General features: G+C 47.5%; 1 protein-coding gene across 4 annotated transcripts in view; it reads left to right on the plus strand.

Moving 5' to 3' along the window:
• Positions 1-14,836, plus strand: part of LOC310888633 (WD repeat-containing protein 7) — a 114,382-nt gene extending 99,546 nt beyond the window's left edge. For all 4 annotated transcript variants that reach the window (XM_083815529.1, XM_083815532.1, XM_083815531.1 and 1 more), the window contains 2 exons: positions 9,284-9,388; positions 12,162-14,836. In XM_083815529.1, the coding sequence (XP_083671655.1) occupies positions 9,284-9,388; positions 12,162-12,365 (309 nt within the window). In that variant the 3' untranslated portion in view covers positions 12,366-14,836. The remainder of the gene's footprint in view (positions 1-9,283; positions 9,389-12,161) is intronic.
• The last annotated feature ends 10,144 nt before the right edge of the window (positions 14,837-24,980 follow it).

Below are 24,980 nucleotides of genomic sequence, written 5' to 3' on the forward strand. Positions count from 1 at the left end.
TAAATATTTACAATTGTATTTATAGAGATACTTGTAATTAATCACCGCAGGCTGGTGTTGAAGTGAGCCCTGCTTAGTGCAACCCAGCCACAAGCCTGCAGCAGATGCGTAAAGGGCCGGCCACAAAAACAAACAGTTCGTGTCGCTGCGTGCGATCTCGTTCTGTACGTCTCCCTTCTGTGTCCGGCCAGGCAGCCCTCTGCAGCCACTCCAGCCGTGCCCCCGCAGGGCCGAGCCATGGGCAGGGGTCCCCGTGGGACACGGAGCTGGGAGAACCCCCCCAGGCAGAGCTGCAGCGTCCCTGGCAGGTCTGCGGGGGATGCGGATGGGAGCTTGTGTGCGTGGGAGCCGGGTCTCCTACAGTGGAGGTTAAAGGGAAGCCTGAGTTGTGCTTCGGTTTGTTTCAAAGCAAAAGCTGTTTCTGAACATCGGCCGGGATCGATGCTGTTTGGTCTGGGTGCTCCATTTGGCTCACTGCAGAATTAAAGTCATGGCTTCGACAGTCAGAGCAGTAATTGAATTGCGCATAATATGGTTTTATTTCGGTACCTAGATGCCTTTGCAATTTTTTAATTCTTATACGAGGCAGAAAATTGTTTAATATTATATTTGGAATGAATAGTTGCTGATGTCTAGTGGCTCGCTTTAGCTAAGTCTGCTTGGTAAATAAAAGGCAGTGTTCTGAATTGCAGTATTTCATAGGGAGAAAAGGAAAGATAGCCATCCTGTAATCTGAACATGTACCTGCATTTACTGACACTGTCACGGCGACAAGTTCAGATGAGCCCGGAGAACTTGTTAGTAGGAACACACATTCTCAAATTGCAGATAAAAGATAATTACTGAGTATAGCCTTTTAATTTTACAGGCCAAAACCCTTTTCTCACTGGAGGCAGGAAGGGGAGGGCACGAAAGCCGTCAGGCTGCGGAGCAGATTCCATTGTGCAGTTCCTCAGGCACGCAGCACGTGTGCTCGTAGTGCCGCGTACCTGGGCTCTGAAAATACGCTCGTGTGTCCTGTCTGGTACGAGTAGCCACGTTAACGTGGAAGGGGGACTGGGAGTGCTGGACGTTTGGTTTGGTTTATAATCTGACTCGCAAAAGCAGTAGCGAGGTTCAGAAGGGAAAATCCATAGTAATGTAATACCAGGTAGTAATAAGTGCACTGCTGGCAAGTGGGGCAGAAATTTAAGGGGACATGCTTCAACTACAGCGGGACTTAAACGTACTTACATTTTCACATCCTCGTTGGTACAGCTGGCTTTTTCAAATGCAAGCCGTGCTCTTTTGTTCCTCTTACATTTTATTTCCAGCGTCAGAGAGCATTGCAGAAGAAGGAAACCGTCATGCTAGCCTGTGTATTACAGACACATTTTCCCCATAGGCTGCAGTAGTTTTACCCTGAGCTGATCTTTCTAAACCTGCCTAATAGTGGAGTTGAGGGATTTTATTCATTTTCATTATGACAGGAGATGGTCTTAGCCTATTAACAGCAAATCCAGCTACCTGAGGGATGCAATAACAAAATAAACATTTTTTTTTTCAAGTTTCTCAAATGTCTTTTAAAAATAGTGTTTAATTATGCCTAGGTGGTGGGGCTGGTGGTAATTTAGCGGTATATTTTATGAGAACAGACTGTGCTGATACTCTTCGGTATGGGAAGCTGGTGAGGGTTTATCCAAGGCATGAATTTACAGCACACTAACTCCACTGCATTAACTCTCCACTTGGATATTGTTGATCTGCACCAAGTTGCCTCTGTGCATCACAGATAAATCTACTTTGCACATATAAATATATTCATTAAGCTACAAGTAAAAAATGCAAACCGAGAGTCCTCACATTACAGCCTAGTAAGTGCACCATAAATTCATGCCGTAACTCCACTCTAACTTTGTAGCTTTGTAGCCAGGCAAAGTAATGAGGCCTCAGCAATCACAGAATTTGCTTTTTTAGGTCATGGCGATCAGCAATACTAATTTTTTAAGAGTCATATTTGTTTCTTTCTGTACTGTACTCTTTTCTAGTTGATTTGGAGACTGATTTAAAGGAGCTTGCATATTCTTCCTTTGGAGACATACAGAGTTTACAAATACAGGAACATCTTGTTGGGAGAGGAAAGGCAGGGATAGACGTCAAGCGAGGACTGTAAATCCAAGAGCAGAAATCAGGAGTGCTTTCAAATAATCAAAGTTAGTAAAAATTAAATAAGAAATTGATTCAACACGAGCTTTCTGCTTAACTCCTGTGCCTCAGCTGTTGGGTTCCAAAGTGGGGAGCCGACAATGTAATCAATTCCACTAAGGATTTTTTTTCCTTTTTGAAGTGATACAATTCAGCGTACAAGAATCAAATAGACTGGAAAAAGATGTTAAACTTACCAACCAGCCTCTGAGGCCACAAACCCCACGTTGAGTTTACAGATTTGTTACAGTACTGTTAGTTGCATCTCTAGAAGCAGCGGCAGAAGAAAAGTATGCATACAAATTTTACACTGAAATCTGTAAAGAAAATAAAGTTTCTAAATTTATATCTAATTTAGCTGTTCCATCCTACTCAGACATTAAAAGTCTAAAGGCTGAAGTCAGCCACAGCTCAGTCCCATCAGCAGCAACTTTTGTAAATAATACACGTGGTAGGAAGGTCTCATCCTAGCCTGGGATGTAAGCAAATTTTAATCTGTCCACCCCGGCCTAATGTGTTTTCTTTCTGCCTTCTGATTTTGCATGACCACAACAGTCATGCTTGAAAACAAAGATATCCCTTACACGGTAATTCTCTCAAAAGCTAAAATAGGAAAATTGCAATTTGAGAGTATTAGTACATGTGTTTTAACAAAGTCTTCAGCCAGGACTTTGCAACTAGTAGAAGGAGGGCAGAAAATGCTCAGAATGCGTTAAATGGTCATGATCAAACTTAGGTTTCCCCATTTAGGGTTGCCTGTGACCAGCAAGCACATGTTTAAACACAACTCAGTAGATATACAGATATACAGAACTGTTTAATATCATGTTGCAAACACCGTTTTTTAACTGACCTATTTCTCCAGTCTAGACATTTCCACTTGTTTTGAGAATCTTGATTTTGTTGCTTTTGACTCCTGGAAGAAAATGAGAATGGTAAACATGGAACGAAAGCAGCTTCACAGAGTTCTGCAGTAGGCTGCAGTTTGCCCAGGAACTGATAAAGATCTGGAAACACGGTCAGAAAATTAGAGTGAGGAGCAGCAAGAATCAGATGGCTGATTTCAGAAATCCTGCTGCAAGTTCCATTTTTCATCAGAGTGTGCATGGCAGAAGACACTTCTAGGAGGATCACGAAGTCCCCAGACCTTAGCATTTTGGCAGGATATGCTGATCTTGTTAGCTTTTCCTACTCCATTTGAGTTGCTGAACACTTTAAACAAAAGTCTCAGGTCACTTGGGAACTATGGATTTGTGTGCTTTGCGAGTACATTGAAGGCTATGAAGTCAAAGGTTAAAAATATTGCAGTGCTCCAAATACGAATGTGATATCTAAGCAGTTCTCTCTAAAACTTCCGTGAGTGGAGCTGGAGCTGGAAGGGAAGAGCCGCATCCTAGCAGAACTGTTTAAGGCCAAGTACTGCGTGCTGAGCCCACAGTCCCGTCGCTATCACGGCCCCATCTGGACTGACGCAGCTTAGAAGATATTTCAGCCAAACGGTACCTTAGCAAGATGCACTTTGACTAGAAAGAGTGGGGGATTTATGGGAGCATCGTGCCTGCTTGAAAATCTAGTGACAGCTGCTTGAATAGGAAATGTGAAAAATCTGGCGCGCTGACACCACGTCTAGCGTGTCACCCAAGGAGCGGTAGGGCTGGAGATGCTACGTGCCCCAGCCGCTACACGCCAGTGGTAAACCAATTCATACCGCTATTCGCTTTAAGGGTGTGATTTGCATTTTGAAAGTTGGTTAGATGAAGTCCCCATAATAAATGGTAAATCTATTCCGTGTTGTGACTTTTTGGAAAGCGTTCAATATTTTTTCTCCGCGTGAAGCGCTCTCTGGCGCTGGGATATCAGCCCAAACTTCCTCGCATCTACTGAGTGTCAGTCCCGAGGGACTTGTGGTTCGAGATCTGAAACTTTACAGTGCTTCACAGCAGCCAGCATGTGCAAGTCAAGAGGCCTGGTATTCGGCCAGTGTAATCTCTTTTCTAGGTTCCTATCTATATTTTGTATTTTTTTACACAGACTGCTCGTAATTGATAATATACCTCTTTGAAGTAAGGATTTAAAATAGTTAATGTTTCATCTCACAAAATACTGTTAACCTGGTGAAAATATTAAGCACTTTTTTCTCCCGTTTTCATTGGTATTCTGACCATAATCAGAATTCTTACTTGAAATTATTTCCCTGGAAGCTACAGCATAAAGTTCAGCCTATGAGCTGTTGAAACCTCTTTCAAAAGAATAATTGTCATGGAGACAACTCAGTATTGCTATTGAAATTTTCATCTGACACATGCGTGTACTCTGAGATGCTGCTACATTACCACGTACGTCTCTTTAAACCGCCACGGCATTAGTTTCACAGATGAAAACCTTCCTGCTGGCATTAGGGGCCGACTGGTTCGTACGCGGGCTGTATTTAATTGCCGTGTGGATTTTGATGGTGCCACACGAAACTCTCGAACTGACAGGAACGTTCCTGAAGTGAGAGCATAAAGCCGGCGTTTGCAAACCCCGGGCTGTTTGGGAAGTGGGCCGGGTGGCTCTGGGGGCAGCCCCGTGCGGATTGCGGTCACGGTTCCAGGGGATGCGGGGCTAGCTCTGGGCTGTCCTGCAGAGACGGCCAGGCCGCGCATCTTGGAAACATTTCTAAAACATCCTGCAACACTTGGGTGGGTGCAGCTGTCATCTAATTTTTTCTGGATTAAGTTCGGCCAAGAAAGAGGCTGCCTCATTTTCTGGTTGTCATTTGCCCAGGAAGTAAAAGCAAATTGTAATGAGGGAATCACAGCAGGAGAACCTCCTAACAAATGAGAAGCATATATTGACTGACAGCCGGCATGCCATTTCGGTGATAAATGTATTTTTATACGCTGCTGTTCAAGGTCACTTTCTGCTCTCGTTGCATGCTGCCTGTCAGATCGTGCAAGTCACATTTTAATACTGAGTAATAGTAATGGTTGATGCAAAATTGTATTACTGTAAGATTAAAAATTAAGTTATATATGTTATTAAGTTAAACATTTTCATATATGTGCTTTGACTTTATCTTGATGCTATCGAGAAGCCACTTGAAGGACAGGAAGATTTAATTTGAAGATTTAAATATACTTTTTCTCAGTATAGTCCTGAAATTTTTACTGCAATTGTTATTATTACTTGAAAGAGGACGGAAATTTAATTATTAGAAATACTGAAATTATTTAAATTTATGCTATATTAGATAATTCTACTAAGTTGCTTGGAGAGTTGGGTTCATGAAAGCCTTTGAGGGGGCATCACAGAAGAATTTATTTGTGGTATGAGAAGCGAGATCACGTATCTTTTCAGGTGAAGCCGCTTAGTTTTGCTAACTGTGTTTTTATAAAATGTCCTCAGTGTGTACACGCAGACCATGGTCTTGGAACATCTCGTGCGCTTGGATTTTGAAGGACAATTGGAAAAAAAAATTGAAAGAAAGGTTTTATCGGGCACGCTCTTGTTCCAGCTGAGCTTAGACCAAAGCTGACCGTGTTTGGGAAACCATACGTTCAACATGGACGGTGTGCAACGCAGTCCTTCTGTATTTATGTTGTAATTATACATTGAAAGAGACAGTGGCAATGATCGCAAGGTGGAAAACAATAAAAATAACCAGGGAAAGAAAAGAAAAATGCGACCTGGGCGTAGCACATTGCTGCCTTGCTGAGGTGCTGTTCATCTCCTCTGTGACTGAAACCAGGAGCAGCTGGGAAGGAGCTGCGATGGCTTCTTTACTTTCAGAGCAGGCTTTGTCAGGATTTATTTGTTGGTACTCACTGCCTGGGTCTGCCATCTTTATCTTCATTTCAAAGACCGGTATTTATTTCCCCACACAATTTTGGCTCTGTGCATGTTCTGCGGGTCTTTGTACCCCTTGCTAGCATTAAAATTCAAATTCCAATTTTTAATTTAAATTAAAAAAGAAAAACTTTTCTTTGCATGACATAGAATTAGTCAGTACACGTCACTGCCAGAGGAGACCACAAAGAGGTCTGTGCATGTCAGTAAAGCACTCCTGCCCTGCTTTTCCTTCACAGCTCATTTCTGGTTGTTTGTTACATGCTGCTAAAAAATTAAAATAAAATAGAATAGAATAAAATAAAATAAAATAAAATAAAATAAAATAAAATAAAATAAAATAAAATAAAATAAAATAATGATCTATCAGACCTAGCTTTATCTATTAATAATATCTGTTCTAAACTTGCATTGTTTTTAATTTAGTTTGGGGAGGAGGTAGAAGAGTTGCCTTCTTTCTTTCTTCCTTTTTTTAATGGCACCATCAATACCATTTTTTCAACTTCTTTCAGTCGTTAGCTCTCTTCCGTTAGGCTTTGCCTTTAGGATAGGGAACTTCTATTTGTGATTTATTTGCATTCTGTATCGTGGTGTCTTCAGGTCTGCTTTCTGGGTAACACCTAGAGGTGCTCACTGTGGCAGAGGACCTCAGCGGCACCGCTGGGTTTGCCCACAAGGTCACTGTCAGGGATTCGTCTCCGATCAGGGCAGGAGTTACAGTCATCTCCTCCTTCATTTTCAAGTAACCGTTCCTTGGGCAGAGGCTGTTTCCCTCGCAAAAACTGGAAACGATGCTCCCGCACCGTTCCAAGTTGAAGCTGCCGGGTCTCTGTGAGGGTGGCGTTTGGCTGCGGCAACCCTCGCTTGCTGCTCTTCACACGACGCGTGCTGGAGGGGTGGCGCTTCTGGGGGGTGCAGTAGGCATGCTGCTTTCTCAGTAAGTGATTTTTTGTTTGTTTCAGTTTAGTTAAGGTACCCCTAGAGACTGGGGAGATAAATATCTAATAATAAATGTGGCGGAATATTGCTGTGTCTCTGTAGCGGTGTATAAGTTACTTTATCAATTTAAAGTATGCATTTCGGTGTATTTATTAAAATAAAATCGCTGCGGTGATGCGGTACTTATTTTTTATGTCACCTTTAACAGAATAATGCAGGTCAGCGTAGAGTTTGCTAAATATTGGACTTAGAATGAGGCTGTCATAGCTCCAGTATATCATGTGTTAGAGGGCCGCGGCGGTGGCAGGTGCAGAAGTCAAATAGTCTCCCAGGAGCGTCCTCCCATTAAAAAACAATTGGCTGGGCAGCGGGAAACTACAAGCAGCTGCACTTTGTCCCACCCCGCCTGCCGGTCAAAATTGAGACCGTTTTCTAACCAGCGCTGCAGAGATTTTTGCATCCTCGTGTACTAATATAATTACTTCTGAACAGGAAAGCTGCAAATTGTTGGTGCTCAAAGCGGTGCTGCAGAAGCGCTGCCGTCCTGATCCATCACTGCAGCAGGACGGGGCCAGCAGGGGAAGGCTGAGCTCCAAATGGATGGGTGCAAGCAGAATATTTTGAATGAGCAGCAATAATTTGGTTTTGTTATGCTTATTCGCTTGCCTAAGAAACAGAAGATGAGCGTTGCAAAGTACACATTTAGATAGTGCACTAAAAAATAAATCTTGGCTTGAAAGGATTAGCATCAATTAGAGAAACACTCGCTTTAAATAACAAAGCACGTTCATTCCCCTAAGGATTGTACTTATTGGAACACATTTTCAGTAGTAAAAAGAGCAACAAGTGTGCTAGTACTATTGATTTTCCACCTTTGTATTACCAAAACATTTTTTATTGACAAGTATTACTTGCTTGTTAAGTGCTGCACAGTTTGATGGGTCTAAAGGCTGGATCATCTAATTAATTGCCCTTTCAAATCTTCATCCTAAACTGTGGTGATTACATTAAAGACCTGGGTTTGGGATTCCGTTTGACTTTACTCAACTTGTACGTGATAAGCAATAAATAAATATATTAATGGGTTGTTAATATTAGTCCAGCTTTAGGAGCGGCGTGCCTTCTCAGTAGGTCCGTGCCTTTTAGTGTCCAGGAGCTGGCTGCAGGGGCACTACTTCTATTTTCACAGCCTAGTTTTTGTCGATGAATATTACAAAGTCTTTTTTTCCACACATTTAAAGTCCTGCCAATTTGAAGCTGGCACAGAGCCCCTTCATGCAGAAGGAGCAGCCACTGCGTATTTTACCAAGAAATAGTTTGCGCGCATGTCACTGGTGTTTTCTTTATGATAATCCGATAGAAAATGATATTTTCAGAGAGAAAACTTCATGTGTTACTGTGAATTAAAAACAAACGAAGCAAAACAACGATAAAAAACCCACCAGACCCTGTATGTAGCCCTGTATCGGCTGGCCCTGCGCTCAGCATTCACGTGGCGGTGGCTGCGTTTCTTCCTCCTCCTGCTTCAGGGCCGGCCACGCTCCGGCTCGGGGCTGCTTTTCCCAGCAGTGGGGTGCCACGAGTGGCTGGAGATCTTGCACCATTGGCTGTGAAGTGGGAGGGTGGGGGGGCTGCCCGGCTTCGTCGACACGGGCATCTCCAAAGCCTCAGAAAACGCTTAACACAAGCGAGTCCCGCCGCGTACAGCATCCGCCCGTGTCTGCAGCTGTTAACCAGTGAATGCGATCGTGACTGTGACTGGCCGCAGAGTGCCTGGAATAATTTTTCATGGTGCTCGTGACGTGTTTGTATGGTGGGGTATTTTATAAAGCAGTTGTTTAACACCGGTGAGACCCGCCTGTAGGTGCGGAGCGCACCAGGCGTGCGGCTTGTGGAGCAGGCACAGAGCAGCGGCACAGCCGGGGTGGCCGCGGTCCCGGCCCTGCCAGCGCTGAATCCCTGCCACAAAACCGCCTGCAAGGCTGGCGGCGGGAGAATGAGAGGCGTCACCCCAGGAACCACACTGAAATCAAGGTTCCCCTTTGTTCTTCAGAGGCATTTGCCAATAAGGCTTGGTTAGGTTGCGGGTGCTTTCCTGGTAAGTGTCATACCTGAGATTCAAGACCTAAGCTGCAACGGTGAAGCGGGAGGAAGAGGCTTCTGCACACAGAGTTTGCTTTTTACCAACTGCAGTGGGCTCCTCAAGTCTTCCAAAAACTTCTAGAAGTTCAGCTCCAGAAGTTCAAGCTGTGTTTACTTACAAGCCTGTTGAGCGCCGCCGCGGTGCAGAGTAACAAACGCTCTCGGTTTCTGTTCTCTCCCCTCTCGCTAGACGATCCATGGTCACAAGGGGCCCATAACTGCAGTGGCTTTTGCTCCCGACGGCCGGTACCTCGCCACCTACTCCAACTCCGACAGCCACCTCTCCTTCTGGCAGGTAAGGCCTGTTACGTGAGCCTGCGGGCGTTTCCCGTCCCCGTGTCCGCTGGCGGGCCGGTCACACTGCAAGTGCTTTCACACAGCCCAGGCACACGCTGCACAAGTGTGTGCACACCTGGGTTACAGCACACTGACGTCGTGCAGCACGAACTCTCCAGAAGCTTTCCTTTTTCCAATGTCTTGCAGTGCTGTCTAGCCACCCGAGTTCGCTGTGCATGGCTGCTTTTCTATTTTTTCAGTGTGCAGGTCTTTTTCTGTTATTGTTTCCACTTGAACGTTCCTTGCGGTTGTCACCCGATGAGGGAGGAGGGCTTGTTTGCATACAGGTCAGTATGTAACTGCAGGGCATCAAAGAGCAGTCTCAAATGTTGGGCTGTGTCCTATTAGATGGTTGAATCTGAAGCCGTTGTAACAGTTGAGTTTCACACACCTAAAGCACCCACCTGACAAGATTCAGGGCCATGCAGGAGACCCCCAACTGGTTCTCAACAGGCCAGGACAGGTGCTTCTGCTCCTGTTCTCGGTCCCATCCCTATCAGTAGGCATTTTCCTTCTCTAATTTCTGGAACCTTGTATAGAAGACCTTCCTGACATTTCTCCATTTTATTTTTTATTAAACACGACGCAGAACTATTAAGGTGACCACCGGTCCCGTTACTGCTCAGCAGCCACAGCTGCTCTGCCTCGAGCCCGCGCGCCGTACCGTCAGGGAGCTGTGCTCCGCTGCGCCGCGCGCTGTGGAGCTGCCTTCCGTTTCCGTGATAAGGCTGGAAACAGGAAAGCTGAGGGAGAAGCGATACAAAGAGGGGCTGAAATGGGAGAAACTGAGGATCAGACCACCATTTTGTGAAGTATCTAGATAATTTATCTTTTTTTTTTTAACATCAGCAATTCTTTTTGTCTTTGTGATCTCATGTCAGTAGGAGTATTTTTGTTAATTGTGGATAGATAAACATGTAGCTTGGTGGGACAGATTGCCACAGAAGAGGCCTTTACTGCTGCCTACATTCCCTAGGTAGCATTTTTTTCTTCCTTCAAATGGCTTTAGACTTCAAAATGGATCTGAACAAGCAATTTGTGCAGACTATCAAAATACTGTAGTTTTGCAGTAATCAGACTATAAAACCGAACTCAGTACACCCAGAATTACCAGCTAGTCTTTAACGTAGTTCCCTCGTTTTGATGCCATTCGTTAGTTCTACAGGTGCCATAATAATTATTAAATTATTATCCCTCACTACATTGTGTGTTTTCTGAAATAGTAAATGAGAACAGCAAGAATCTTTATCCATCGGTTACATTTATTCAATTTAAGTACTCAGGGAAAATCTGGAAAGCAATCAGACCAGATCTTGTAAAATTGGCAGGAAAAAAAAATCAGGCACGCACGTGTTTTAAATTGTGAGCTGCCACATTCTTCCAGGTGTATAAATGCTCACGTTAAAGTGGCTTTTACATAAAGAGTTAAATATACCTACACATTTAGTTTAAAAATGTGACCTCGTGCACTAGTGATTTTTTTTCCCTTCTGTGTTCTATTTGGCACTATTATTAATGCAGGAAAATCAGTAACATTAGTCATCTTAAAAGGGTTATTACTCAAGATGATTTAAATTGTGAAAATGTCAGTGGTGCTTGCATGCTCCCTGCTAGAGATGCCATGATTTACACTCTCTGACACCATTCTGCTGCTGAGAAGAGCCAGGAGAAAGTAATGGCTTGTACTTTGTCCTGATCAGAATTCAGAGCGTGGCGTCAGCAGTAACGCGCCTTCCCTGTCCCAGGGCTTCGCGTGGCACAGCCCAGGGATGCAGCGGGGCGGTCCGTGGAAATCCTAGGATTGCAGTGCGTAGGGACGGGAAGGTTTTCCCAAGGAGAGGAGTGTTTTGGAAGGTGGAGAGGTCTGTGTGTCTCGGTGGGTTAGAGCAGCAAATCTCAATTTTAAAAACGTGGAGCTAGACAGCGTGCATCAGTAACTGGCCTGCTTTCCAGAGAGTATAATGCAGCGAATCTCTCCTGAATGGTTTGTTTGTCCTCCAGAAAATAAGAAAACTCTTGATGTTTAACATTTGCTTATTAACATTTCATGTTTCTCCTTAAATTTTGAAAAAAAAATCCTTTAATAACAAAGCCATACCGATGAAGTATAAGTGATACTTTTCACCATACTGAATAAGCTATGCAATTTTCCTAGCTAGTTTATTGATTTAGATCCCACAATTCTATTTGAAAAAGATACAGTCAAGGAGAATGCTAATAAAAAAAATTACATGGGAAAAACAGGGAGATGAAGTGGTCACTGATTGCTAAACTTCACCGAGTTCTGCACATAGGAGGGAAGTTTTAACAGGTTCTTGGCTGTAATTGGTATTCCACTTAGTCATACACAGTCATCGCCTTTCTCTTGCCTTGGAGGGGTGCAGGGGTGCGTAGCTCTAAAGATGTTGCTCACAATACCGGGCGATAACATGCACTTACAGCCAGGGTGACTCCATGGGCTCCCCACGTGGGAGGGCAGTGTCACATGCCAGCTGACTTCATTTAGTCTGTCCTTTTGCAAACTCGTGTGCTGTGGTCACGAACACCACCAGGACCAGCGAGCGTGCTGCCGAACTTCTCGGCCGCTCTCCCATCGAATGGCGTTGCTTGGCCCTGTCTAACGAGATGCTAATTACGGCTGGTGTGCGTGGGCAGGGCAGGGCGGTGGGAGCCGGGCGGGTTCCCCGCTGGTGTTGGGGTGACACAGGGGTGACACGGGGCTGTCTCTGCAGATGAACACGTCCCTGCTGGGCAGCATCGGCATGCTCAACTCGGCGCCGCAGCTGCGCTGCATCAAGACGTACCAGGTGCCGCCCGTGCAGCCGGCCTCCCCCGGCTCGCACAACGCGCTGCGGCTGGCCCGCCTCATCTGGACCTCCAACCGCAACGTCATCCTCATGGCTCACGACGGCAAGGAGCACCGCTTCATGGTCTAGGGGAAGCCGCCCGCACTAGAAATACATTTCTGTTTCCAACCTCCGTGTAGTTCTCCCTCTTTCTTTGTCTCTGTGCTCCACACACCGATCGCCCCCCAGCGCCCCACGGACCGGCCAGGCCGCGGCGGCTCGGCCCGGCTCGGCTCCGCCGGGCGGACACGGACACGGACACGGACACGGACACGGGGTGGTTTCTCCCCGCGGCAGGGAGAGGATGGCTTCTGGGGAGGTCCCGGCGGCTCGGTGCAGCAGCAGCAGGAGACCCAGTCACGCCGCGACCGCGCTCCGAGGCCTGGGCAGCGGCTGCAGGCGTCACCCCGGGCTCCTTCGCTGGGGGCCGAGCCCCGCGGCAGCCTCCTGAAACACGCTCGCGGAACCTCAGTGTTACCAAAAAGGCTGTGTTTACACGGACTTTCTTCTAGTGACCACTGAATGATCGCAGGGTGACGCCTCGTAGAGCTAGCGTGTTAATGAGGGCCTAATCAACTCGGGATCGTGAGGAATTGAGTGTGCAGGAGTGAGTGGCCTCTGCTCTGAGCTGGGGGTCACGTTTCCTCATGGAAGGACGGAGGTTTTGAGGTGGAAGTGCTGCTGTGCTCAGTCGCTGCTTGCTGTCGTCTGGAAGAAAGAGTTACAATCCACATGTAAATACTAAAAATCTCTCTAAGATGGAATAGCAAACTTGAACAAAGGAGTATTTATATATAAAGGTGTTTTTTGCTACCAGTGAAGGTATTTATTTAAAAAAAGAGAGAGAGATAATAAGCTTTTTCTTCCAAAAGCCGCTCCCATTTGTGCTGGACCCTGCATGGAAGGCAGGCCGTGCGCGCCTCGTGGGCTGGCCTCGCCGAGAGGCCGGGGGGAAACGCTCCCTGGAGGGCGACAGCACAAATGTCACTGGTGGTTAGCAATTCGGGCAGGAAAAATTGTGAACAATAGGTAAGTTATTTCAGTGGATGTATGGAAACAATTTCTTCAGCAGGAATATTCCTATGTAACGTTGGCTGTGACTGTGTTTCCTTCTTACATATCTAATTTTATGAAATATTTAATCGTGTGAAAGTATGCTGGTTTATGCTCCCAGTAAAGAAAAAAATCTATAAAATACTATTTTATTTAAACATATTGATGTATATGTTTGTATAGCTTTTTCTTTGCCATTTTTGTCTGAAAAGCTCACAGAAATAAGAAGGCTGTCTTTACATGGTAAAGTAAAAATGGTACTCATAGAATCCTCCCTTCCCCAAAAGGAATAAATTAATTTTTAAAATGGCTTCTAAATTTAAAAAGCATTGATTTTTTTTTATTATTTTATTTTAGGTGGTCTGTGTAGTACACTGTATATGAAAGTGAGGTTTACAGTCCAGAAGCTACATATCTGTTTGCTATTTAAAAATAAAAAAGCGCAAGAAATTAAGACCATTAGGAATGTTTAACACAAACTGCCGTAAAATTTAATCTTTGTATCTGGCGGGAATGTAGAATATAGTAGAGAACTCTGTCGTAGAATGTCAGGGTCTTTTCTAAGTGAACTAACGCAACGTGCATGTATATTGTGTTTATAAAGATATATATGTAACCGCGATGATCAAAGAAAAAAGGAAGAGCTGACAGAGGCTTCCATCTGCGGACTGAAACGCTGTAACGTTCGGTTTAGGCGTATGAGGGAGGTGTTAGGGTACGCTGCAAGCATTCCCAGAGGTATTCCAGGAGCCGACCCCATCGGTTTCGTTCGGGTACGTCTCCAGATCTGTGTATGTGTTTACTTTCAGAAACAAACCGCGGCCCTGGCGGGAACAGCGGGCCGTAGCCCTCCAATGATTTCCTATGTGGTACAGTGAACAAACATCTTGAATTATATATGCATTAAAATGTTTGTTTTAAGGTGGAAGTGTAATGGATTTTCTAAAGTGCGAAGGAGAGGCAGCCAGTTTCCTCCCAGTCCCGCAAACCAAGCAGCGGAGGCGCTGACGGCGAGCGGTGCGGCGGTGCAGGAGCGCGCTCAGCCCGCGGCGCGCGTCTTCGGCTTGGTCTGGTGCCGCCCGGCCTGCAGCCCCTGCGGGTCCTCCGGGGAGAGACCTCCCGTTTACCTGCCTAAACACAAGCCCTGCTTCGGTGACTTTGTTAGCCCTAGTCCGCAACTTCTTCGCAGCCTCCGTCTCTCAGCGCTGCTGTAAAATTTGTATTGTCATTCCGGTGTAAGCTTTTAGTGCTCTATTGATTTGTTAGTGCTGTATTTGGACTTGTCCTTGTAAATGTGGAGACGTATGTGGCTTCATTGGCAGTTTACAAGCAAAAGATGACATGATGAGACACCTGTATGAAAATGTTGTAATGATGGAAGTCACCATCTGTGGTAAATGATTGAAGTGTCTGCCTCCCGAGCAACTTTGAATCCACTCCCCATCTGCTGTATGTATTGAACAACCTGGTGTAAATATGCTTGTGAAATAAAACTGAATTGTATTGAAGAGTGCTGTTGTTGTGGCATCAGCCTGACGGCATGCGGATAATTTCCTGCACTTATTTTATGAGCCAGTAATCTGAAGTTTTTTCACCATACAAGAAATGTATTTTTCATTTGAGGACCAGAAGAAGTGGCATTCCATCAGTCACGCAGAAGGCACCGAGAGCCCTCGGTACAACAGGCGGAGGTAGGAAGGTGCTGGCAATGAAGTTCTCAACTCCCAGAACAACGTAGCTAAAGCAAACAAAGGAATTGTAGTCTTCCAAAAATTCATCAACATCAGTGTTTAGAAGGTGATACTTCCTTGTATTCAGTTCAGATTCCTCCAAAGAAAGTAATTAACACAAATTAAACACAGATTTCCTAACATGCAGTGCAGGATTTGCCGAGTGTATTTAATATGCATTTGGGTTGGAATTTGCAATACACACTTTTTTTTTTTTCCTATTGCAATTGGTTTTACTTGTGCAAGAAGCCTGAGCAGCTTGGGGCTGGCGGAGGCGCGTGCCACGGTGTGCTGGTGCACCAGGGGCAGGTCTGAGGCCGGTCAGACATCACCGAACAACCCTTCAGAACAAAGCAAATGAAAAAAAAAAAAAAGGATTGGGTGAATCTTCAATTTTCACAGTGCACGAATGCGTTAAAATATCCGTGGCCCCGGGGTTTTCTTCTAGGTGAAATGCAGGCGGTAGCAGCTCTGTCAGGGATGCCGGCGCGGATCCGGCACGGAGGGGCACGGCGCTGGCGGGGGGCAAAGCCAGGCAGCGCCGGGCGAACTTTCACCTTTCCCCTCGCTGGCTGACAGCAGAGCTGAGTGGTGAAAAATCAATACCTAGGAGCCAGGAGGGAAATATTTCCAACCTCTAACTAGAGAATGTATTTTGACAAGGCCAAGATAATCCAAGCTGCACAGGAGAAAGAGAAAAGAAGACTCATTTTTAAAGCTTGACACTTCAAGGTGTTTTTGTGCAACGCTTTAGAGAGCATCGATACGCACAAATACCAAAGGTCAGAAAGAAAAGCCAGAAGAATTTCAAAAATTAGATGTGCTGGTTTTTGCTGTTTACTTCGCAAAATATAAACTGTTTGATTTGTGCGTAGATACGTTCAAATGTAGTGAACCCAGTGAGCTCGGAGCTACAGTCTCCTCATTTAATAGAAATGAAAAGATACCAGAGCCTGTATTGTACCTTAAGCAATTTGCCTATAAAAAGTGCGTGCCTATTTCCTGCTATATATCTGCATTCGGGGACATTAATTGTTTTTGATTTGGCATGATTGCATTTTGATGCAAAAGGATCAATATTTTTTTCATTTATGCAGCATCATTTTTTTGATAATTTAATATCTGGCTGCGCTCTCGAGTGCTCCACCAAACGCTCAGAAGCTCTGCGGCCCTTCCTGCGCTGCTGCTCCGAGGCTCTGGTCCAGGTCTGACGGGGCTGCTGGTGGCCACGACCGCGCACCTGATGGTGCTTTGGGTGTCCCCATGGCACCCAACGAGCGGGGCGGCGGGTTTGTCCCCACCGAGGGACAAACCGGGGCAGGAGCGGCGTCCCCCCGCTGCCGTGGCCGCGCTGGCCAGGAGCGCAGGTCCCCGTCCCGGTGCTAGGTGTAAAACCGCAGCTTTGCCTTGGAGGGGTAAAATCCCATCAAGGGTAATTTTGCCTGATGAATACAGTCCAGGGAAGTGTCTCGGATTAAGGCGTTGTGCTGGTCAGGGTGGGAGGGCACGGGTAGTGGCAGGCAGCAGCATTTCCACGGGGCTGGCACCAGCAGGGCAGCGTGCGGGGACGGACTGACGGACAGCTCTTGACACACAGGCACAGAGGCGGAGGAAGAGTCAGAAGAGATCAAATGCGAAGGTGCTCTCTTTTCCAGCTTAAAAGAGCATGCATTAAGGCTGAGGGAGAGGAGCCAATACGGGGGAAGGTGATGGAGATAAGGAGTGATGTACTTTTACATTATTAATTGCGTATGCATGATTGCCTCCGAACTGTCACACAATATTCTGCTTGAACTGATGCAGTAGCGATTGCACACTAATTAGCGGGATTTGGAGTAAGATACTGGAAATGAGAAGCCACTTGAGATTTATAGGAGAAAAAAGGAAGCAGCAGAACTCTACCGGACACTTCAAACTTGCTGCCTTTAGTCACGCGAGGCACGGGGGAAGCCTCCCCCTGCTCTCCGGAGCCTCGTGGGGCGCCTGGACACGGGCCCTGCTGGGGCCCGCACGGGAGCAGGGTGCAGGGTGCCCAGCCTGCCGGCTGCGGGGCGAGGTTTGATTGCAAGTGTGTGCGTTTGGCTTCTGTCCTCTTCAAAGTGTGTCAGTCATGCGTACAAACAAAGCTGTTTGAAGATGCAGACCACTGAGGTCAGTGCAAACTACATCAAATGTATTGATCACAGATTTTCTCCAAACAGCGTAATGTTCCTGTTTTACATTGCGGCTGCGTCTTGTGGCCCATCAGCATTCCTCGCAGCTGACTCAGAAATTCACCCAAACGCACCCCGGCTCCCGGGCGGACGCGCAGGGCTGCGTGTGGGCTCTGATGCCCCGAGCGCCAGGACAGCGCCGTGCGGGGGGCACAGCCGGGCCCGTGGCTGGTGTGGCGCAGGTTTAGGCGATGGAGAGCCCCGTTCCCAACACGATGTGAAACGGATGGAAAGGCCGCGGTGCTCTCCGCGTGAAGCAGATTAACTGTGTGGAAGGGTCAGCGGAAGCTCACTCCTGGCTCACCTCTGGATGCGCTCCAAGATCCCAAGGCTCTGCTCACCAGGCAGCCACCCGCTGAGAGCCGCCGCGTGGAGAGCAAGGCTTTCCTCTCCCTGTGGAGATGGGTACGGCCAGGAGGCCACCAGTGCTTTGGAGTGGGCTGAATTTGGTCTCAAAAACGTCCTGTCCAGATCGAGTTACCAACCCCGCAGTGTTGCCTTCGTATCTGTATTCAGGCATTTTCCTTAGTCCTGGCGTGCTGAATTTCCACACCTGCACGTGTTGCAGTTCTCTCATACAAACTTCGTCTTTTGCAGCTTGAATATCTGACTCCACGGTGGCAGCAGGGGGTTTGGTGCTGATCACTGCGTACTGCGCCCCGAAGTGCAGCAAGGCTCAGTTCGCAGGCTCGTGAATCTGTCCCGTCTGTGCCTGGCCTTTAGCGAACACCACAGCTTTAACAATAATCATACTTTTGTCTTAACAAAAATATCAGGAAAAATATGCATCAGGCAGTCCGAGCCTTCAGTGTGATAAATTGACACTTGATGGCAATAGTTGCCTGGAGTGCTCTTTGAACAGGAGGGCTCCTGGGGAACTTCCCTCTATCTCTGATGTCTGAAAATTAAAAATTAATCTTGTATGAAAAATTAAAAGGTGAAACTTTCTGCTGCAGCAGCATAGCTTTTTGAATGTTGATTTTGTTTTTAAAATGAAGGCTGAATGACATCTACGGGAAGATCACTGTTGGTTGTTACTTTTAGAATATATGATTTTAATTGATTTCTGTAAATTGGAAACCAATTTGCAAGGGACCGGAGTAGCTTAAAATGTGGGGGTGGGGAGGGCAGATCTTTATTTACTGAAGTAACTGATTTTAAACAGGCATTTATTCACCCCTGTAGGGCTGCTCCCGGTTTATGATCCAGTAGAAGAGGACTGCTGTTTTTATCATAAGCATCTGCACACCTTGCAAGTTCAAATCTGATTTTTTGTTAAAATTTGACAGCAGGGAGTGAGTCCCCCTTTGCTGTCAGGCCGTGCGTGTGCGCCTCGCGTTGACCTGCTCCCAAGGTGGTCACGGCAAGTGCCCGGGGAAATCTGGGTGAGTTTAACATGAGCATTTCTGCTCGCTTCCTTTCAGGCCAGTGACGGGCACGGTCATCCCATCGCCTGGCGTACCTTGCTGTGGAGGCGAGGGTAAAGTCTCTGCCGACCGGCTGCGTTAGCCATACCCGACGTGGACGTTGCTGTTGATGGGCATCGAGGATACCGCGTGGCAGCTGCCACATCACCTGGCTGCTTTTACCCTACGCATTCTGAGATGTCGTGTACCTTGTTAAACAGTGACACTTTAAAAATCATTTAGTGCTCTGTGTCCAGCCCTCATGCCTCTCCATTGAAGGGCGTGGGGTGACACCATTTATAAATTCAGCCCAGACTTCAGTATGAATGATATTTTTGCCATGTAGGTTTCACCAGAAGGTGAAGTCTCCTCCAGCAGCCCACAAGGGCTGAGAGTGGCAGCGTGCCATTAGGGCCCGTTTCCTGGCAGTCCCAGACGGCGGGGATAGCTTCAGGAGAAGGTGTTTTCTGCCTTGAAGGATAAAGTCGACCCACTGTAATTATCTTGCTACTCCAGGAGGATCTTAAAGGTTGATTTTATAATATTTCAAGACAGAGATTCTATGGTAATGAATCGCAATGAAATGCAAAGAAGTAGGGAGTCAAACAGGCAGCGCTCTGCAGCGCGCAGCACCACTACAAAATCACAAAAACATTCCTCAACAGAGAAGTGGTTAAGGTGCTAGACTGTATACAATCACTTCGTTTGCAGCTCAGCCAGAAAGTGGATTAAAATTCATTTTAAAGCAATTACAGGTTTATTGCAGAAACAAACGCAGCTATTGTTCAGCTGATGGATTGGACGGCTCAAAGAGAAGGAGAACCGGGAGGATCGGGAGCAGAACAAATGGAGGCCGCTGCAAGTCACAGGCAATGTGAGAGGGCAGCAGCGATCAGAAAGCCGTGACAGACCTCGCTGTGGTGGCTGTGCGTGGGCCGTGCAGCCAGCACCGGGCACTCCGTGGCCAGCACCGAGCCCCAGCACCACGCACCGCGTTGCGCAGAGCCGCTTCCCTGCGCTCGCCCAGCTGGGGTTTTAAACCCAGCTCATGTTTTTTTGTGAGAGTGGGCTGCTAGCCCTCCTGCTAGCTCTGCCAAAAAAACTCAGGCCAGGCAAAATCGTTTCAGCAAATCATTACTTTTCTGGAAAATGCTCTTCTGTGCAGCAGGTTGTTCGCATCGCCCAGATGATGCTGGCAAAGAGCTCTCCCCATCGACACCACCAGCAGAGATATCTGTGCGGGGACCTTCTGTAAAACCTCCACGGGGCAGGAGTCAGTGGTGGGACCTGCCTGGGATCAGGGGACCTGACCTCGGCCCCGCTGCTCGGGGCAGGCCCCAGGCCCGGTACCGAGACCATTCGCTGCCTCCAGCCCGGCGCAGGGGCTCGCTGCTGCACAGGCACCGGCAAATGGACGCAGAGCCTGTGCGAGGCGGCCGCGGGAAGGTGGAACCGCACCAGTGCCTGCAAGTATCTCCTGGGGATAGGGGCAAATATTTGTCTTTTGTCGGTCTATTTGTTATCTGTGAATATTTCTTTTTTCGTAATCCCTTTTTGCAGCCTGAAGGGGAGAACTGTTGGATTAAAGTAAACCTATTTAGAAGAGAAGTATTCATTGAAATATCGTGGGTAAGAGATAAATTATAAATATCTAAATTGCTTCTCCTTAATGGAATAGTTACTGACTCGCTAATCCAGAAAAATTGGGCAATTTCACTCCTGGTGTTAATTCCCAGGCTTCTGGCGAAGCGGGAGACATTTGGGAAGGCTTCATGAGATGCGAGGCGCATCCCCAGCTGGCGGTGTGTGACAGCACGCGGCCGGGGCTGCCGCAGGACCGCTCCTGTTTCGGGGCCCGGAGCAGGGTTTGCCAGCGGCTGCAGAGAAGCCCAGCACGGGAACGGGTGCAGCTTCCCAGCTCGACGGGGCCTTCCCGGGCAGCGGCCGTGCCGGGGGGGCCGTGGCATCGCCCCGACCCGTGCCCTGCCCCGCTGCATGCAGCAGCACCGCTACGGCTGCCGGGCACGGCCGCAGGTGAAGCAAAGCGCTGTTGTTGTTAGTGCCATGGAAACTGTTGTGCTTGCAGAGTTTTGTAAGATCTAACCTTAAAATACAAGCTTTTCAGAAGGCCATTTTGCAGCACGAGGGCCTCTTAATTAGGGAGTCCCCTTCACCGGCACGTGCCGCCCCGAAGCCCAGGTGCTGTGATGACAAAGGCAGGTTTCCTTCACGTTCCAGGTGAGTCTGCCCATCCAGCATGCTCACGTAAGCAGTCTGCTTTGTATCTTCTGAGAGGAGAGATGAGACGTGATGGCTATTTCCTGCTGGCCCTTCCAGCTTGGTTTAATGAAGTATGTGATCTCCGTTTTTCTGCTCGTGTAGGATCCTATTAAAATAGGTATCGTACCAAGCATCATGCAAGCGCTAAAGAAACCTGCTCTAAATGCTGGGCCCTCCATGTGCAAACCACGCTGGCAGCGTCCCTGCTGCCTGTCCTGTCCAACAGCTTTCCTTCCTCTTTTGCCCATTTTCTCCCCATCCTTCCTCAGAAGGAGGAGAGCAGGGGAGGTGCCGCGGTCAGGACTGCGGACCGCGAGCTGGTTTAGGGAGGGAAGCGGACCAGAACCCAGATTAGAAGCTAACCTGACAGGAAAGCAATCAAAGTTATCAGCAAACCATTAAATTGCTTCCAGAAATAAAGCCGCGCCGCTCTCGGCAGGCAGGGAGGAGTGATGGCGGTGCCCCCCCCCACCAGCACCGCTCCCCGCACCCCGGTGGGCGCCGCGCTGCTGGGCCCGGCCTCACCCCCTGCCCGCCCAGCCCTGCAGGCAGGGGATGGGGAACGGCGGGGAAATGGCTTCCCGCACAGCGTGCCCGAGCCACGCGAGGCCTCCGTGTCCCCTTGGCTGCCAGGGCCTTGATCCGGGTCAGGCGAGGGCGTGAGGCTGCCTGGGGCCCGGCCAGGCCGTGACAGCCCTCACAGCCAGCTCCGTGCCGCGTAGCTGCAGCCCTGGGCCTGCCGCGGCCTGCGGAGCAGCCCTCCCTCACGCTGAGCACCGGGAGCAGGATGCGACCCCGGCACGGGGCAGGAGGCGGCCGCGGCGTGACAGAGCTGCAAGTGCTCAGTACACGTTATTAGGCCTGTTAGGGTGAGACACTCGTTTTATTTTAAAGCCCTGATGCTAGAAACACGCTAGCGTGTTGAGTCGAGCTGGTGGGTGCTGGTTTTGTCAGAGGTGCTGTCCCTGTCCGACGTGTGGGCTCCTGTCCTGCGTGTGCAGGGCCTAAAGGGAGCCGCAGCTGAAGGCCAGGGAGAGGAGGGCTGGGACGTGGTGATTTCAGCTGTCGTGGCCGCTGCCGCGCTCCGCTGCCGTGAGAGCCCCTACGTGAGCTCCATTGATCATTCATAGGATGTCAGGTGGCTTACAGATGGGAACTCGAGCCTATTGATTTTTACTAGCTTGCTAAAAATTGAAAAGGGGGGAGCAAAAAACCCTTAAAAAGCTGATGTTTAAGTATTGTTCCCTATACGGTAATTCCCCCACACCGGTTTGTTTTAAAGGAAACACAATATATGCATCTGTGTCGTTTGTGAGACCACGGGGCAGCACCAAATCGCGTTTGGGTCACAGGCTAGGGCATCTGCTGAGCTGCAAGAGACAAAAACAAACAAATAAAACCAAGAGCTGAAAACCAAACCCAATCTTTTAAAAGCTCCGTAAGTGAAATGAATTCAACCAACTCTAAATTGGCAACAGTTCCACTACGGGGATCTACAGGGTTTGTAATCAAAGGGAGAGCAGCAAGATGAGTTCCCATCAAGTGCATTGACTTGGAAAATGGGGAAAGTTTAGGGTCAGGCGTACGTATTCTCGGGGGAACGCTTACCATGGAAAATTGGAAGCAGAGAGGGCTTCAGACAACGCCACCATGATTACTTGTTTCAGTGTCAATTTTCTGTACTTTTCAGTTTACTGAAGACATCCACCTGCTCATAAAGTCTTGTAGAGCTCTGGCTGTGGGAGAGGGATTTTGTCTTTCCTTGAGCCCAATATTAATTACCAAAGCCTGCACAGCCCTCGTGGTGGTTAATGTGAGTACTCCACTCCATGGCTAATGAGAGCACATTGTGCCAGCCGTGGATAAATTAAGTGAAACTACCGCTCAGTGTTCTCATTTTCCTCACTTGTATCTCAGTATTGTTTTTCCTGCAGAAGAGATACTTTGACTATGTACAGTAATTCATCTTCACATATAAGCCTGCAGGTAAGGCTAATATCAACTCCCTAATGGCCTGCTGTCTTCCAAATGATATAAGATATTTGGAAGGAGCATAAATGGGACGCGTGAACTTGGAACCACAAACCACCTATCAGGGACATCTTATTTATTCGCTCTGCAATGACGAGTAATTATTCTGTTTGGGAGGGAATAATCATTCAGGTTTTGTCACCTGCCTTTCACACCTCTTGCAGACGTTCAATACCACAATCCCTCATGAACCTGCAGTGCATGGCTTGCAGTCGAGGTTCCCTCGGCAATTTGGGAAGAAATCGCTTTTCCTGTGACTTCAGATGGATGATCTGGTACCAAGAGGATGCATGAAAAACAATATGCAGGAAAATAACCGCACCGGGCAATCCTTCATTGTTTTGAAAGACATTAGCCTAAAATTTGAGTTATTTTTTCCAGATTTGTGCTGGTTTCTTTTCCAGAATTTGTACAGTCATTCCTTAGAGACTGTTCTGGCACAACAAAAAATTATTTTTTTACCCCAGCTCTAGCCTTTTAGTTAAATAAGCAGAATTCAAGCACTTGGCTATGCTAGAAAATGTGCAGTAACCCCCTTCTCCCCCACCCCCAAGTGTGTCCAGGTTTATTTTGCACAAGGTAATGTCATCTTTGAATTATGTAGTGAGGGACAATACAAGTAATTAGACCTGATGTCAATAAAGCAGCTGATAACACGCCGCAAGCGAGGTATATCTGGCACCAGATGATCAGCTTCCAAATTGTGTTGTTGCTCGGTCGGGTTTTGGTGGCGGCTGAGCAAAACCCCCCCGTGGCCGGGCAGCGTGCTGTGTGCCCGGCCCCCGGCAGCATGCGCCAGGTCTCCGGGACCTGCCACGATGCTGAGAGTCGCTTTCTTCCATTTTATGTTTTTAAGAGCCCATCTTGTGAGGCAGCCGGCAGGAAAGCTTTCCTGGGCAACACCTACCGAGATTTATGAAAGCATTGTTCACAAAACAATGGTCCCACGTTTCGGGCTGTCCTGAGGGAGGCAACGTGCGGTGCCGGAGGTCGTGATTTCGAGGTCAGAGGTCTGAGTCACGAGGGATTAAAAGAGATTAAATATCTTCTTCTCCAAAACTGCACGTTTGGATAATTAATTGCTCCCTGAACATGGAGGCTTTAAATGATTGCCCTCCATAGATGCCAGATTCATTCTCCCTTTCTTGTTATTTGTCTCTGCATGGGAAAGCACAAGCGCATGGTAAAAATACTTGTCTTTTTGTAAGGAGCAGTCAGCATTATTCAGAACAGGGGCTGACTCTAACAAAGTTAACCATCTGCTAATTAAGCTCACTCGATTTTCCAGGTAAGCAAACACTCCACGTAAAACTAATACTCAGCCTCCCCTGCGCCCATGAGCTCTGCGGCGGTGGCTGCTCGCGGGCTGTGTCCCGCCGGCACCAGCACTGCCACGGGTTTAAACACACGCTGAAATTAATCTGCTGGATAAAACCTTTTCTTCGTGGTCTTTCATTAATCACCCATCCGTCCCATATTTCCTTGTAGGAAAATAGATTTTTAAACCTGTCAGATGTGGTTTTGTGGGATTCATTTTGTGCCTTTTCTGTCTGATCTGCTCTGCCAGGGAGGAGGCAGACAATTAACTGATGGTTTAAAAATGCAGAGCACTCATTACCGTACTTAGCTAATAGATGTGAATTATGTAACTGCTGGATGTGCTTAGGGTATTAAATATAGATTTTTATTTTGGGATATTAGGTTTCCCAGCAAGGCAAGTGATTGACACATCTGAAAATTCAGTTCCCAGTTGTGTGAAAAATAGGTAGCTGTGGTATCTGGGCCCAAATTTGGGAAAAGAAAAAAAAAATAACTGTTGGCTCATCTGGCACTGGAGAGCTGCATTTGTTTTTTCCCAGACCCACCGGACCTGCTTCAGTCAGTGCAGCAGGACATCCACCTAGGAAAACCAGCTGCCAAAATGCGAGCGCACGGCGGGCAGCGTAAGCCCGACCACTTCTCTGTGCTCTGGCCGTGTCCATGCCGGCTCTG

The sequence above is a fragment of the Anser anser genome (assembly GCF_964211835.1).
Source record: "Anser anser genome assembly, chromosome: W".
Lineage (NCBI taxonomy): Eukaryota > Metazoa > Chordata > Aves > Anseriformes > Anatidae > Anser > Anser anser.